Source organism: Chondrus crispus, genomic scaffold (genome assembly GCF_000350225.1).
Source record: "Chondrus crispus Stackhouse genomic scaffold, scaffold_52, whole genome shotgun sequence".
NCBI lineage: Eukaryota > Rhodophyta > Florideophyceae > Gigartinales > Gigartinaceae > Chondrus > Chondrus crispus.
This window is the reverse complement of record NW_005178485.1, coordinates 252,839-268,098: the sequence shown is the minus strand read 5'-3', so window position 1 is coordinate 268,098 and position 15,260 is coordinate 252,839. Positions and strand designations below refer to the sequence as shown.

Below are 15,260 nucleotides of genomic sequence, written 5' to 3'. Positions count from 1 at the left end.
CCCTTTTTCTCATTTCTGACTTCGCCCTCTCCTTGACCATTTCTTTCACCGTTTCCTTCGTGCTTCCTTCGCCAAACGATGTCAGGTGACATTCCCATTCCCACCTCTGAGAGCGGGAAACAACTCGCTGCGATGTTCACAGCTGTCGTCGCATCTCTAGACTTCCCCGCCCGCCACCACCTCTCCGAAGTCGTTTCGCACTGCCATACGCGTCGCTATCCGGTCCCTGATACTCGCGTCACTCCAATCTTTTTCTTCGAGGAGCGTGATGAACGCGCAGAGAAAATAGCCCGACCTCATCTCCACACACTCCACGCCCAAGCCTCGAACCCACACCTAAATCCAAACAATGCCCGTCCTGCAAACATCGGACAAGCACCTCTCAATGAATTTTGCCCGGCACTCGACGAGAAGACCGTGTTTCTGAGGATGGATCCCAAGACAAGGACGGAGTACGTGCGCACGAGACTGTACGGCTGTGACGAGAAGCTAGCAGAAAGAGGGTATAGATACTTCTACAACTTAAACAGACCGGACATGCCTATAAAGGAGCCGTGCCAGCAGGATCGAGAGAATTCTTTTGAGGAGAGGCAGCCGATCTTCAGCTTGGAAGAATCGGAGCAGGACATGTCGGACGAAGAGTTTTCGGATGGTGAAATGATGCATTCGGACGATGAGGAGTCTACATTTAGCCGCATCTCCGTCATTACGCGTGAGAGCGAGCTGGTTCAACCGAGTCTTGACAAGCGCCCGTACTTCGTTGAAACAAGCGCAGCGTTGGACTTTTCTGCATAGGCAAAGCATCTCGCTCGCTGCGAGGGTCTGCTGCTTGGACGGGCTGTTCGGCAGCTTAATATTTATCAATTCATCACCACTGACTCCAAAATATTTATAAAGCATTCATATTCATGCCCATTTTTCATATTGAGAAATAGTTCCCCGGCTAGGCACTTTCCACGCTTGATGCTCTGATTCTACCGAGCTTTATGCATTCAACTACCGGCTGTATATGTTCACCACGACCTCTTCACCGCGATTGGTGTGAATGGTACGGTAGGGCCAAACATACTTTGATGTCGAGGAAAACACATCTATCTGTTGCCTATCGGAGCATTTCATGTCGGTCACATAGAGGACAAAATTAGGCAGGCCTTTTTGTGGCCAAGGAGCAGTGTACGGAAGTAGCGGCACGGCAGGACGTTCCGGCTGGAGTCCATAGCTTCACCATCCTGCGCATCCAGCCAACAGGGTCGAGCGAGCAAATCCCTCCGACTGTGACATCATTCCATTGTGCTGTATGTACGGTATTTCCACAACTGTCGGTTCAAATGCATCACGGTACCCCAAAACGCAGTAATCGTCTACAACGGATTTTATTGCTCAAAGCGTCGAGGTCTCGGGTCCTTTGCCAGCAAAGTATTTTGATGAATTATAATTGGAGGGCTGTTCAAGACATATGTGAATAGCGCTTTCAGCGGGTAATCTCGAGAGCTAGGAGGATAACCATATCGGGGAGAAAGCATGCTCCACCCAACGAGTGATAACTCGAGAGCTGTGCCAGGCTCATTTGCGCCTCTTCGTGCCCTAAACACTGACTTGGTTGTACAATAATTGAAACAAAGGCAAGACGCTACGTTCCAGAGCAAGAGCGCAGGTGTGTTGTTGATTGGCAATACTTTTATTCGTGGATACGCCCATTCTTGACATCACCGATGGTGCTGACATGAGCAGGTACAGCGCTCTCGCACTGCTTCGTTCAGAGGGACCCTTGCTGTGGATGGACGTGACGGTCAAAAATTCATTCCTAGTTGAAGTCACAGATGTATTTTGATGGGAAGTGTGCAGTGGTTCATCCTTCCACGTCGTTGGTCGGGGATGCTGTAGCAACTGAGGTGCAGGGGTTATTTATTCAAGCAACGAGGATGGCCATTCCAAATACAGTGCTGTATGAGACTCTGTATGGAGAACGCAGACCTCTACCAAACAAGAGCTTGCATTGAGTTTTTTGATTCATTTCGAACGACCTTACGTACAGCTGCAACGTGTGATGCACATGTCTGCAGCACATGCATATCGAAGTTGATTCTCGGAACGAGAATCGACGGTCGCCAGCCTTCTCTCTGGATTTTTCGGTACGTTTGACAGCGTATCCTACCGTACGCTGCACATGTACGAGAACAAAAAAAAAAAAAAACTGAATTGCGGCAAGAGCTATGGATATAGATCTTGAGCGATACAAAACGTGGCGCATACGCGTTGTGCTCCTCAAGTTAGTCGGTGATGGTACATTTGTTGTCAGGTCTGGGCAAAACTCTATTTCAGGCAAAGGAGTTCTCTACGTGGTCCAGAAACAGTATCACTGACAGTATGCCTAGCTGTAACCTACCACCAGCGACTGTAGACTACGACCCGCGATAACTACGGGCGCCGTATGTGCTGCAGTGTGTAAACATGCGACTTGCTTGTCTGAGTGGAGGCCACCGTACAGAGATGCGTTGGCAGACAACGAATTCTCATCATTACAAACTTCATGTGGTGATGGGATAATGATGTCTTAGTAATACTAAGACATCATTATCCCATCGCCACAATTCTGCTACTGTTTGACAAGGACATACTAACTTGTCGAACAGTAGCAAATTCTGCACAAGGACATACTAACTTAGTATGTCCTTGTCGAACAGTAGCAAATTCTGCTTGTATGTCCTTGTCGAACAGTAGCAGAATTTGCCGCCGCAGCATTCCAAAGCGCGTTATGAAGCACTTCCAAGAGGGTTACTGCTAAGTCATCGCGTAGGTGATTTTCGGCGGAGGATGGGGTTGAGCGCATTTTGTGTGCGCATTGAAGCAGGACTCCTGATATGGGCACCTGGCAGATCTCTCGTATCTTTCAATTGTGCTTCCAGTTCTCGCGAAGCTTGACGACATCTAGAGCTAGTGTCTCTAGATGACAAGTGACCTCATATGCGGTTACATTTTAACCTATTTTTCTGGGCTTCTGCTTTCCGATAAGAAGAAAGCTACCCTCACCATCGTACTTGACTTGTGTATCCCGGAAGGGATTCTAGTAAGAACTGTATGTCCTTTCGAGTAGTTTTTAGAAATACTGATTAGGGAAGAAGCTTTTGAGCACCTTGAAACGTTTTGTATTGATATCTTCGAAACCGAAACGCGATGTTAAATGGGCAACTGGTTGTTTAAACTCTACTAAATCCTTGTTCTTTCAGTGTCCTCAAGACTGCTACAGTATCCCGATGTTCTACTGTACAATGTCGAGGGCATATGCGATAGAGAAAAAGGTGTCCGAATTTTTTTCTAAATTACTAAATTTAATATATAAATTTCTGCAGTAAGGGCTGGCCTTACATGCAAGAACGCCGTCCTCATTTGAGGACACGACCCGGTCGGATAGACAACGGGAGAAAGAACCTTGTTATCCAATTACTGTAGCATGAATAAGGTACAGTACCCTTCCTTGGGTACAGTACCCTTCCTTGGGTACAGTACCCTTGTACAGGGGGCGGTCGCGCAATAGTGCCACTTTGAGTAGTGCCTCCCACGCATTAGTGCTTTGCAAAACGCCATGGTATGGTTATCATACTTTCTATACGTGTTCATACACGTGTGGCTTCAGAAGTAGCAGGACTGCAGAGTCGAAGGTGCGACGGCAGAAAGCGGGGTGACGAAACCTCATCCGTTTTGCCTATAAGCGAAACCCCATTGTATCGCTTGCTGAGAGCATCTCCACCGCGGCAGCAAATTCGGTCCAAATATGATATTTACCAAATCAGGGTAAAGTTTGGTCTCCACCGCGACACCAGAACGCAAATTGCATCGTAAATCGAATTCTAAATCGGCGTTTAGAGTTTTTCTCCTGGCAAATCAGGCCGATTTGCAACGAGACATATCCCAAAGCGATGATTGCCACGAGCTCGTCACAAGCTGATTAGGGCGCGCGAACATTAATTCCGATTAAATCTCACAGTAGAAACACCTGGGGTGGCGGGAAGCCAGCTAGCAACTACATGTGGGCGCGAAAAACAGAACAGCTGGTCCTCAAAAGGCATCCGAAATCACGTCATCCTCGTCATCGTCTGTAAGGAGGTCCTCAATGTCGCACTCGTCATTCCCCTGCGCAGCGGCGCTGCCTTCGACCGCCTCCAGCGGCGCCATCGGTTTTAGGGCGCCAAAGTCGTCCAGAGAGTCCATATCGTCCTGCGGGTTAACGAGTGCGCGCGATAGAGACGAGCAGCGCCTTCGGCATAGCGCATTGCAAACAATTTGGAACATGGGGTGCCCAAAGACAGCGACCAGCTAGAAAACTGACACGCGTCCTACTTGGAATAGATTTAGCTCCAGCGCTGGAGATGCTCTGAGAGACACATTGAAAACAACTTTTGAACCGTTATGAGACCTCCCACTCAAGAACCACCCTCGCATCTCAATTCCTCTCGAACTTCTCGTACGCGACTCACCCTTAATGAAAAATTGAGGCCGGTCGCCTACTCAAAATCGGACACTCCCCCAACCACATCATGAAGAAATATTCGGTCTCGGGGCGCACTGTAACAAATATTGCTACAAATCTTGAATCACTGACGAAGAAAGCAGAAACCACGAACGTTTCCTTCACAGCCAAGACTGTGAGGGAGGCCCCATTCCCTGTACTGGAATCCGGCATTATGTCCTTCATATTTCTTGCCCGTTCTGCCAAAATATCTGTCACGCATAATATTATTGCGGCAAAAGCAATATACTTGCGAGAAAAATTATTATGTAAAGATCTACCTGAGTCACAAGCATGTGCGCTTCGTCAGTTTTCTGCTTCACGCAGATGGACAGACAAATTTGTCAACATACATGGCTTGCGCTCTGTTTCCCTCCATGGTGAGGCCGGTAGTGTTGGCATTTCAGGCGTCGCAGTGGGTATTGCTACATTGAGTGCCAAGCTTCGCGAATATGAATTCCTCGGCGACCCTCTCCCTTCGCGCAACGTGGCCACAGGCCGCACCTCGGACACACAACGCACCGCAGGTGACCACCTGGGCACATGGCTGCAGCGGCGCGCCAGCGGCGTTATGCCCCCAGCAGCCCAAGCAGGCGCTGGCGCACGGCTTCGACGCATCACCTCGCATCCATGAAGCTCTTGGCCAGCGCGGCTCGCGGGCTGGACGCTGTGTGGCGCAGGCCGGTCCCATTGCACATGTCGTACAGCACGTAGCGTCCCATCACCTACAGCGGGCACGGGATCTGCTGTTTGACTGTAACAGATAATATCTGGGCGGGGCGTCTCAGGGGTAGAGGGTTAGAGCGAGTGCAAGGGAGGAGAGAGCGGACAGGGGGACACAGGGACGTTCGCAGCTGTCGCCTGTTGAGAGGTACATTAGAATTCCCCTTCAAAGCCTTGCGTCTCTGATCGCTCGCTTCAAGCAGAACACAACTGTATGTAAATGATTGCGTTTTCGTGCTTTCAGTATAGTGCCATTCACGCAATAGTGCCATATGTCGAGGTCTGTTCCGGTATAGCACTATTGCGTAGGGCCCTCTGTAAACACTTTGAAAAGGAACCTGCAAGGTTATCAGGAAGGGTTAACAAGTGCCTACGAGAAGATAATACACAATGTACACCGGGGACGGTATTTAGTGTCAGCGCTAAATTAGTGTCACCACGTAAATAGTGTCACTGACACTAACACATGTCAGAGCCCGGGACGACGACGGATCAATCCAGACATAGAACAATCCTTCCTTTCAGCCGGACCCATCTCACTGCCGGTCCGGAGGGATGGTAGTGGTATGCGATTCGTTCGGTTCGTTTCGGGAGCACTAATTTGTGCGCGGGAGTGGAGATACGCAGGCATTTATTACTGAAAAGCGTTTTGTACTAAGAACAGGTCAACTGGTCGGTCTTTGGGCTGGTGTATAGGAAAAGGTTGGGCGATGCAGAGTTGTAACAAGGGGCATCTGCGATAAGGAAAGAGGAGGGGAGGGGGGGGGGGGGGCAGCGTCAGGACTTGTGATTAGAGGCAGGCATGTGAGGTTTTGGTAGGACGAAAAGAAATGCTGTAGGCTCTAATGGGATCGAACTTACACTATTCATTGTTACGTTTGACAATATCAGTGACAGTAGTACCGTTTTCACTGAAATAGTGTAAGTACGGAAATAGTATCACTGACATTAATATATGTTTAGGGGTCGATATTTCCATAGCGGAAATGGTATCAGTGACACTAAATACCGTCCCCGGGTGTACAGTACAGAGAGGACTCGCCCAATAGTGCCGAATTGAGTAATTCCACGAGTGAGGGTGTGTCTTAACATGCCCCGTTTTGCTGCGGTTTGCTTTGCCTTGCCCAAAGAAGTGACTTGGCGTGCTATGAGTGGCTCCTACGTTTTAATTTATGTGTTTAAGAAAAGCAACGGCTTAAGAAGCATACGGTATTTGTTAAGAATTTAAAAGTATTCCTGGCAAAACCGGGCAAGGCAAAGCAAAAACCAGCCTGTTAAGACACGCCCTGATGCAGGGTTTTTGCGGTGAACACAGGTTATCATACCTTGCATTGCTGTTGGACACCTGTCCAAGACGGGGACGCGGCCGACGGAGATGCCCAACAGTAAACGGATCATCCTTGTCATTGGGACTCTCTTGGTCCTTACAGCGACGAAGCCCGACCGGTCTTGACTCACTTCTGTCATTGGGAGAAACTGCAATTTGTGCAGTTTTTAGTGTCAACTCCTGTGAGTAAATAAAGCGCCGACGTTGGTCGGGAAAACGACCGATAGGGCTGCTTCCACCTTTCACGATCCTTTCCAACAGACCCCACAGATCCTCTCCGTCTTACTCCAGTGACACGCAAGGGCACCGACACAACCACAACACAGCATGAAAAGACGAGTGCAGATGGAACCAAAGGAATAGAATCAAATGAGTGTGTTATTCCAGGTTTTGAGGAAGTACTTGCCTGCTTTACGGGAGTGGAGGAAATGGTGAACATTTCGGGTATCGAGGATGCAGTTCGTCATTTGCACCGTGCAAAGCGCGCGTTGCTAACTGCCCACGCTGAGCAGAGTCGTTCCGAGAGACGCCAGACGCTTGTAAACGAGTATTTTGTGTGACCCCATTCATTAGTGCAAGATGCGAGTGTTGCATGTTGTTGGAACCTTGCATGGGGGTGCACTACTCGGTGTGGTTGACTGTACCGGTACAGTATGCAGGTCAAGTTTGCAGCCGTTGCGTGTGACAGAGAAACAGAGAACAAACACTGCGGCTATGTCGGTAGAGTATTCGCTGTCTGCGAAGGTTCGTGAGTCAAACAGGACACGAATAAGAAAGGACTGATTCGTTACGGTGAGCGTCCCGAGTGCTGTACCATGTGCTGTGCATTCGCGAAAGCTTTCTCCGTTCAATGTGGAGCGGGCAGCAGGCTTCCAACAGGGTTCTGTCTTCACCGGAGGGACACGGCAACGTTGTCTCGAATATTGCAATTTGTACACGTGTTCAAGTGAACACCCTTCATGTGAACACCCTTCATGTGAACACCCTTCATGTGAACACCCTTCATGTGAACACCCTTCATGTGAACACCCTTCATGTGAACACCCTTCATGTGAACACCCTTCATGTGAACACCCTTCATGTGAACACCCTTCATGTGAACACCCTTCATGTGAACACCCTTCATGTGAACACCCTTCATGTGAACACCCTTCATGTGAAAACCCTTCATGTGAAAACCCTTCATGTGAAAACCCTTCATGTGCACCCTTCATGTGAACACCGTGGTGAAGAGTGCCGGTGCGCGATGTCGGGATCATAATCCTAAAAGGCATGCACTGCCGAGCCTGACGTGAACAATCTCACCAATGATGGCTTGTTGCGTTCAATTTCAATAATAAAATAACGTCCCTAACAAAAAGCGCATGGTTTATCCACTCTGTACCCTCGAAACACGTCTGTCTACATTACTGTATGGCCAGTCCTTGGTAATGGTCTGTCGAATAATGATACTCCAAGTGGCCGTTTTTTGTTTGTAGATTTAAACTTTCAAATATCACCCAGCTTTGTTTTTTGCGAGGGAACATTCGCTTGCTCGGAGCTGCTAATAGTTTGTCTCCTCCAAAGCCAACAAATTCGTCTGTCAATTTGAATTCTCCACCTTTTCCCTCAGCCGGCAGTAGAAGTTCGCCGGGCTCAAGTGAGAGAACACATGCCGCACCCTTGGAATTAATATAGACATGCACGACACAAGCTTCGACCGCGTGGCGGACATCCTCGCCCAGACGGAGGAAACTTTCGCGGGGATCGTGGAGCGTGCGGACAAGTACGAGCGAGCGACAGTGGAGGGAGCGCGTCGCGTTGAAGAATGGGCCAGAACCATCATCGAGCAGGACAACCAGTACGCAAGTCTCTTCGTCACAACAGCCGACGAGATCAACGGTAAGCTCTCTCGCCCTCGTTTGCCCAAGCGTGAAGCATTTCAACTCACGCGAATTTCCGAAACGAAGACCTAACGATGATGCTTTGTTTTAATGCTGGCTTTGTCCATAGAGAACTGTGCGCGCGAACAGGAACTGGAGAAAATAGCCTTACAGACGATAGAAGAAAATCGGCGTGAGGAGGAAATGTATGCACAGGAAGCGACGGAGCTCGAAGGCGTAGTCGCAGAGCTTGATTCACAAAAGAGCAAAATGCCAGAAGACCAACAGCGACTGCAAGAAAGTCTGCGCGAAAAGCGCGACGTCGTCGAAGACCGTGCACATCGTAAGTTGTCATTCCCATTTATGTTCTCATGCTGCGCATGTCAGCCAAGTTAAGCTCGTGACTAACATTGATTGGAATCTCACCTTGCGAACGTATCCACAGAGGTTGAAGGGGCGAAACGAAGGTTAGACGGTAAAATATCAGGCTTGCAGGACGTGCTGAACAAATTCCAGGACGCGCTCGGGTTGAAGCTTGAGGTTATCGATGACAGCCACGTGCGATACATATTTGTCTGCATTGATCCTTCGGCGCACGATCGGACGTTCTCCGTTGCGACAAAGTTTAACGAGGGCGAGGGACTAATCGGTACGTCTTGCTCGCATCCGCGCGGCGCATTCCATGGCTAACAACGCGCGTGTAACGATTCTAACAGTCTGCATGCCCCTTTCCGACGACGCAACGATGGGTCTGCTAGGCACCGAATGCGTGCCGATGGTGCAGAAGTTCGGGGAGCTCAAGGAGCAGCTTCGAAAGAACGGCGAGCTTGTGCCGTTCCTTCGAGATATGCGGAAGGAGTTCCAGCGACTCGCCATGTCAGAGTAAACAACATGGGGTTGATAAAGGGAGGAAACGATAGTGCGACGAAAGATGTAGCGGTTGTAGAGTTTTGTGTGCCACGAGTGTATAGAAGTGTTTTCGTCAGTTCGGAGTGATGTCAGTGTTGGGTGATGATGCGGACTGTGGGGTTGACGATTTCTGGCGGTTGCGGATGTATGCGCCATTAACCCAGTCCGGGCTGGAAAGGTGCCAAGGCAATGTTGTGGAGGAGGGGAAAGGGATGGAGTCAGGATGTAGCCAGTCTGGTGGGGGGTACAAAGTACAAAAGTGGAAGGGGAGTGACTTACTCTGGTCCGATATCGCGGCTGCCTGAGTTATTAAAAGCGCCGCGTCGAACAGCGTCCGGCTTGAGCGGGCTTTCCGAATCGATGGCAGGTTTTGTGGAAGCGAAATGGGCGAGCATAGGGAATGAATAGAGAGTGAGGCCCATGACGGAAATGAAAGCGGCGGTACGCATGCGATTGGCGCGGGTAAAGAAAGAGGACATGGCGGCGGTGGAGGGAGAAAGAGAGGGAGCGAGGAAAGGTGTGCACAGGAGACAGTAAGCACTTTGGCGAGGAGATCGGAATTGCCTGTGGGAAGGTGAAAAAATGGCGTCCTACTGAGGGCCATTCCATTCATCGTGATTGGCAATCATGCAATCACGCAATCACGCGATCACGACATTAATTTAACGTCGTTCTGCAAGTTGGAGCACAAGATTAATTTTAAGTCGATTGTTTATTTCTTTAATGAGCATGACCATTTTTTTAGGAAACGTAATATAAACAACCAACCACAAGGGAGCAGGCACCATTTATTGACGTGATTGCGTGATTGCGTGATTGCCAATCACGATGAATGGAATGGCCCTGATGAAGTGTCTATCGGACCGTAAGTCCTCATAATATGAAAATAACTTCTGTATTGTGAGGGCAAGAGTTATTTTTTCTAGACAACGCAAAGCGCGATTTGACTCCTGTTTTTTAAACGAGGAGTCTATCACCACAGATAAAGCGTTTACTTTTCGCTAGCACCTTTTCTGACGAAAAGGTGCTGAAAAAAAAATTTACAGTAGGCATTTTTCTTTAAGCCATTTTTATACCAGTACTGGAGCACAGCAACATTGCGTTGAAGGCTTGCTATTCAGTTCTAACTTCAGAAAAATTTTAAAACCAGTTAATTTGTCCGAGTTTTTGGGGAATGGCTCCAGCCTTGGAGTGGAGGGCAGGGGAGGTGGTGTTTGTTTTCACGCCGCAGCTCACTGTCGCTTGTGGCGTGTGGAAGATGGAAGGGGGAGTGGGTGAAAAAATGGGGGAGGAAGTTTTCTCTTTGAGCTACTCAGAAAGCTCTTTGATAAATTTTCACGCTCGCACAACGCAGCAATAGGGGGCCCACCCACTGCGCCGCTTCATCCGTCAACCGACATTGAGCAACAACAATTGGCGGTGTTGTCAACCGTGATCATGTGATGGTGTAATTAGGATCTCTTTCCATTACAATGACACATGCCACGCCCGATAGAGGGAGAACTTGGACATTCAACCTGGTGCCTACCACTGAAGGGGCGCGTGATATATGGAGCGCGATATACGCCTTTTTTCCTCAAGGGGTGCCTACACTGGAATTGACACGCTGAACTAGGGGAACAGTTACCAGAAACCATAGCTTAAGTATTGTAATTCCTCGACCTACTCGGGGACGAGGGTAGCGTATGTTTATTGAATCTTGGTTTGGCGCAGTAAAGTGCTGAACGCGGGGTAAGAACATACCGCGATCTGTGTTGTTGTTGTTGTTTCTTCCACGCCTCGGCATTCTCTAGTTAGTGAATAAGCTCTAACCTACTAGGGAGCGCGCTCGCGACAAGAGAGAGGGAGGGAGGAACGGCGAGGAAAGTCCGAGTAGTTGCTTGTTTTGCTCAGTCCGACAACATTCCGGAACCGTCGGCTGGCGCTGGACTACGGCAACTAACTTGGTAAGATGTCTTCACACAGTTCAGGCGAAGGTGACCCAGCTAGCCGTCTCGCGGGGCCTTCCTCGGTGGTACGAAATCTGGCATGGAAAGCGGACGCGGGATCCGTGAAGCAAGAGTACATTCGGCGATGGATGGAGGAAGTGGTCACGAAGAACACGACGGGAGAACAGCTGTAGGAGTCTTACTTGGAGCTACTCCCACCGGAGACTCTATTCTCCAAAGAAGCAATAAACGGCCGCAACGCTCCCAGGATGTATAAGGAAATCCGAGATCTGATACAAGCGCAAGGATGCGCAATCCAGAAGCGACGCGGCCTGCAGATAAAGAAGGCACTTGCACAATTCTACGGGGAAGAGCAAGCGACCAAAGACGCACTGGATTTGTGCCGCGAGCTAGTAGAAGACGGCATGAAAAACATAGCCTTAAGGCGAAGTGACACCACTCGTTCGTACAGCTCGGAAGGGCACCCGTCACCGCACGGAGTTCAGCCGACCACGCAACCCGCGACGACGAGGAAGAGCAATCTGACACCAGAACCCGCAGAGACAAAGATCGATATGCCTAAAGAGTCACCAGCAGCAGAACCAGCATACCCGCTTTTCAGATTCAAGGCACCGTATCATGAAACCAAGCCGAGAGGGGGGGACAATTCAGGGCAAGAACAGGTAGCCCAACAGCCTGAAGACCACCGCAACGCCCCGAGTCTCGCACGAAATGGACAGCCGACATGGACACAAACGATAGGCGTGCTGAGCAAACTCAGCACACGTTTCAAAGATCGTCGGATAAATACGGCGGAGACGAGGGTGAAAACTGGGAGGACATTTACACATCGTATATGTCGTGTGCATTTAGTGCATTTGAGCGGGGCGTCTCCGAGGACGCCGCGCTTCGCAACATAGAAAACGTATTGGCAGGAGAAGCAAGAACGTACTAAAAGAGAAAGCTCAAGAGTGACCCAGCGAAGTTCAAGTGCTGTGAAGATGTGAACAAGTTCGTCTTGGACACGTTTCACGGTAGGGAAGCACGAGAGGCGACCGTTGAGTACCTCAATTCGCTTTCGCTATACAACTCAGCCAACGAGAAAGGTTCGATCGTACAAGGTCTAAAGCACGTCAGAGACGAAATCATCAAACATATCAACTTAGTGCCCAAAAACTTGCAAACCGAAGAGGAGCGGAAACGTTGGCTGAAGTATGCAGTGAGCTCGTATCGATGGGCAAGACCCACGACCGCACGGGCAAGCGAACTCGACTTCGCCACGATGTATGCTACTCTGAGGGCTCAAGCCATAGAAGAAAAGAGAGCGGCAGATATGAAAGGAGGGAGCTCCAGGACCACGCGAGGCAGGATCGGCGACAAGTCTTTAGGTAACGTGCTATTCGGAGACACTTATGGGAACCCTCGACCCAACCCTCAATACAGGCCATTCGTTGACAGGAACAGCACCCCAAAGCAGTTCAACGGAAAATGCTTCGGGTGTGGCAAGTTCGGGTACCGCCGCGTAGACTGCCCAACCTGCAAGGGTAAGCGCAGCTACGCGACCGACGGCCAGAAAGCTCTGCAAGCAATAAACTCGGCCACCTCAATGGCCGCAGCAGCAGAGGTCATACAGGATCTAAAGATCCAATATGGAGAAAACTGGAACGAGGTCCTGGACGGTTCACAAGAAGGGAAAGAAGAAGAGGTAAGCGCGTCGAAAGAGGGAGAAGCAATCGCGTTCGCCATCGGGGGCGGAGGCGGCGAAGAGAGCACGGACGACGGCCTGACCGACGGTCTGGCCTATGAAGGGGATTATTCTGAGTCGGATGAAGCAGAAGGTTACACAGAGCAGTTCGAGGTGGCCTTCACCGACGGCGAACCATCCATTAAAACACGAGAAAACAATTTGGCAGATCCCGCCAAAATGCAGCAAGATTCCATCTGGATCTGCACAACACCGGGAACAGCCAATCAAGCATCGATCAATAATACAGATGGGACAAGCGTAGGGCTGAAATACAGCAGTGCATCGTCTACAGTATCCAGGATCAGAAATCGATCCGAAGAGGAGAGCAGACAAAAGGTACTGCAGATACCGAGCGAAGCCCCTCTCCTTCACACACACGCTTCGGGCCGACCGGGAAACCAGACATTTCAAGGCGCACGTCTAGACACGGGCGCGTCTACTTCGGTATGCGGGGTTCAGCAGGCGAAGGCGTACGCGCGATTTGCAGGCTTCAAGTTCAATCCAGGGAAATCGCAGAGGACATTCAGATTCGGACGCGACAAAGCGAAGAGCCTCGGGACGATAGTGGTTCGAATACCAGTCCCCGGAAATGCATATCTAGAACTGAAGGTGGACGTCGTTCATCCAAATGTCCCTCTACTCATTGGCCTCGACGCGATGGACAAGTTCACGGTGTACGTGACCAACGTCCAAAACTTGTTGGTGCACGATAAGTTGGGCTGGGCTATCCCTTTACAGCGAATCAACGGGCATGTATATTACAAATGGGAAGAAGAGGTACTCTTAACCGTAAGCGAGCTAAAGAAGATGCATCTCGGTTTATATCACCCGTCCACGGAGAAGCTGATTAATCTTATCCGTCGCGCGAACTCACAAGATGCGACAACGGAAACCAGTAAGATTTTCGAGCAGATAGCAGCGCAGTGTAGGACCTGCCAGTACCACACCCCAAGACCAACTACGTTCAAGGCTACAGTACCGGGAGGTATAGTCTTTAATCGTCAAGTAATCTTAGATCTAATGTGGATTACCAGCGAGCCGGTGCTACATCTCATAGACGCAGACACTCGATACTCTGCTGCCACGTTCTTGGGAGGGGAATCTACAGAAGACGTGTGGAACGCATTCTTGACATGTTGGGTGTCAACCTACGTAGGTTTCCTAGACTCGGTCAAGGCAGATCACGGGTCCGTATTCACCTCTGCGAAATGGAACAAGCACGCAGATAACTCAGGTATGGCCGTGGAGATAACTCCGGTGGAAAGTTCCAACTCTATGGGCGTGGGTGAAAGGTACCACGATACCTTGCGTAGAATCTACATGAAGATACACCGCGACCACCCGGCTGCATCAAGGGAGTTGAAATTGTCTCTAGCAACGAAGGCTATGAATGACACTTGCGGGCCAGACGGTTTAGTACCAAGCCTACTAGTTTTCGGCACGCTTCCCAGGATAGCAACAGGAGATATCGGCCACCCCAATCAAGAGACGCGCATGAACATGATGCAAACGGCTCGTCTCGAAATGGAAACCATTGTCGCTAAGCAACGCATACGCACTGTGCTACAGAGAAATGCACCGAAAGCAGCCCACGTCATCCTGTGGGAGGGGGATCCGGTACTCATATGGAGGAAACTGGGGATGTGTGGCAAGCACAGTAAGTGGACCGGGCCGTATTCAGTACTAAAGATCGAGGGGAAGGTCACAACGAACTCAGATGAGCGGGGCAGTCCGAGAGAGTTTAATGCGTCCGCTTTGAAGCCGTTTATAGCAGGCGAAATCTCGCCCGATCATGACCCGAACGACGGCTATCCAATGCCTCCCTTGTTAAAATACAGAGAGGACGACACGGACAGCGAAAGTGAGGAAGACGACTTCCTAAGGGATCCGAACTACGAAGAGAGCGACTGCGGTGATGAATACCTGGTGCTGATGGAAGACCAGCGAGATGAATTTTACTCGGGAGATATATTTGGGGTGGAACAGTACATTCACCTAACTGAGGTACTTTCGTTCAAGGACTCGCGCCGGAAGGAGGACAGGTTCGATAAGGCAAGGCGAAGCGAGTTGCAGGGGCTTGAGGAAATGGGCACATGGGAGAACGTCGATCTCAGGGACATACCAACCGGCGCTAATGTCATGGGCTCGAGATTCGCGTTGTCACTGAAACACGTGGATACAGACCAGGAAATAGCGAAGGCGCGAATGGTCGTGCGGGGTGCGGTAGGAATGTTAGTCGCGAGAGGATGTTGGCGCT

At 50.0% G+C, this 15,260-nt stretch overlaps 3 protein-coding genes across 3 annotated transcripts; 1 reads left to right on the top strand and 2 right to left on the bottom strand.

The window, feature by feature from the left end:
- Positions 1–8,530: 8,530 nt before the first annotated feature.
- On the top strand, positions 8,531–8,815 carry CHC_T00006812001 (hypothetical protein). The gene has a single exon (XM_005709870.1). The coding sequence runs from the start codon at positions 8,531–8,533 to the stop codon at positions 8,813–8,815; it is 285 nt and encodes a 94-aa protein (XP_005709927.1).
- Positions 8,816–8,841: 26 nt separating this feature from the next.
- CHC_T00006811001 (hypothetical protein) lies at positions 8,842–9,000 on the bottom strand. Its single transcript, XM_005709869.1, has one exon. The coding sequence runs from the start codon at positions 8,998–9,000 to the stop codon at positions 8,842–8,844; it is 159 nt and encodes a 52-aa protein (XP_005709926.1).
- A 61-nt stretch (positions 9,001–9,061) lies between these two features.
- CHC_T00006810001 (hypothetical protein) lies at positions 9,062–9,484 on the bottom strand. Its single transcript, XM_005709868.1, has one exon. The coding sequence runs from the start codon at positions 9,482–9,484 to the stop codon at positions 9,062–9,064; it is 423 nt and encodes a 140-aa protein (XP_005709925.1).
- Positions 9,485–15,260: the final 5,776 nt, after the last annotated feature.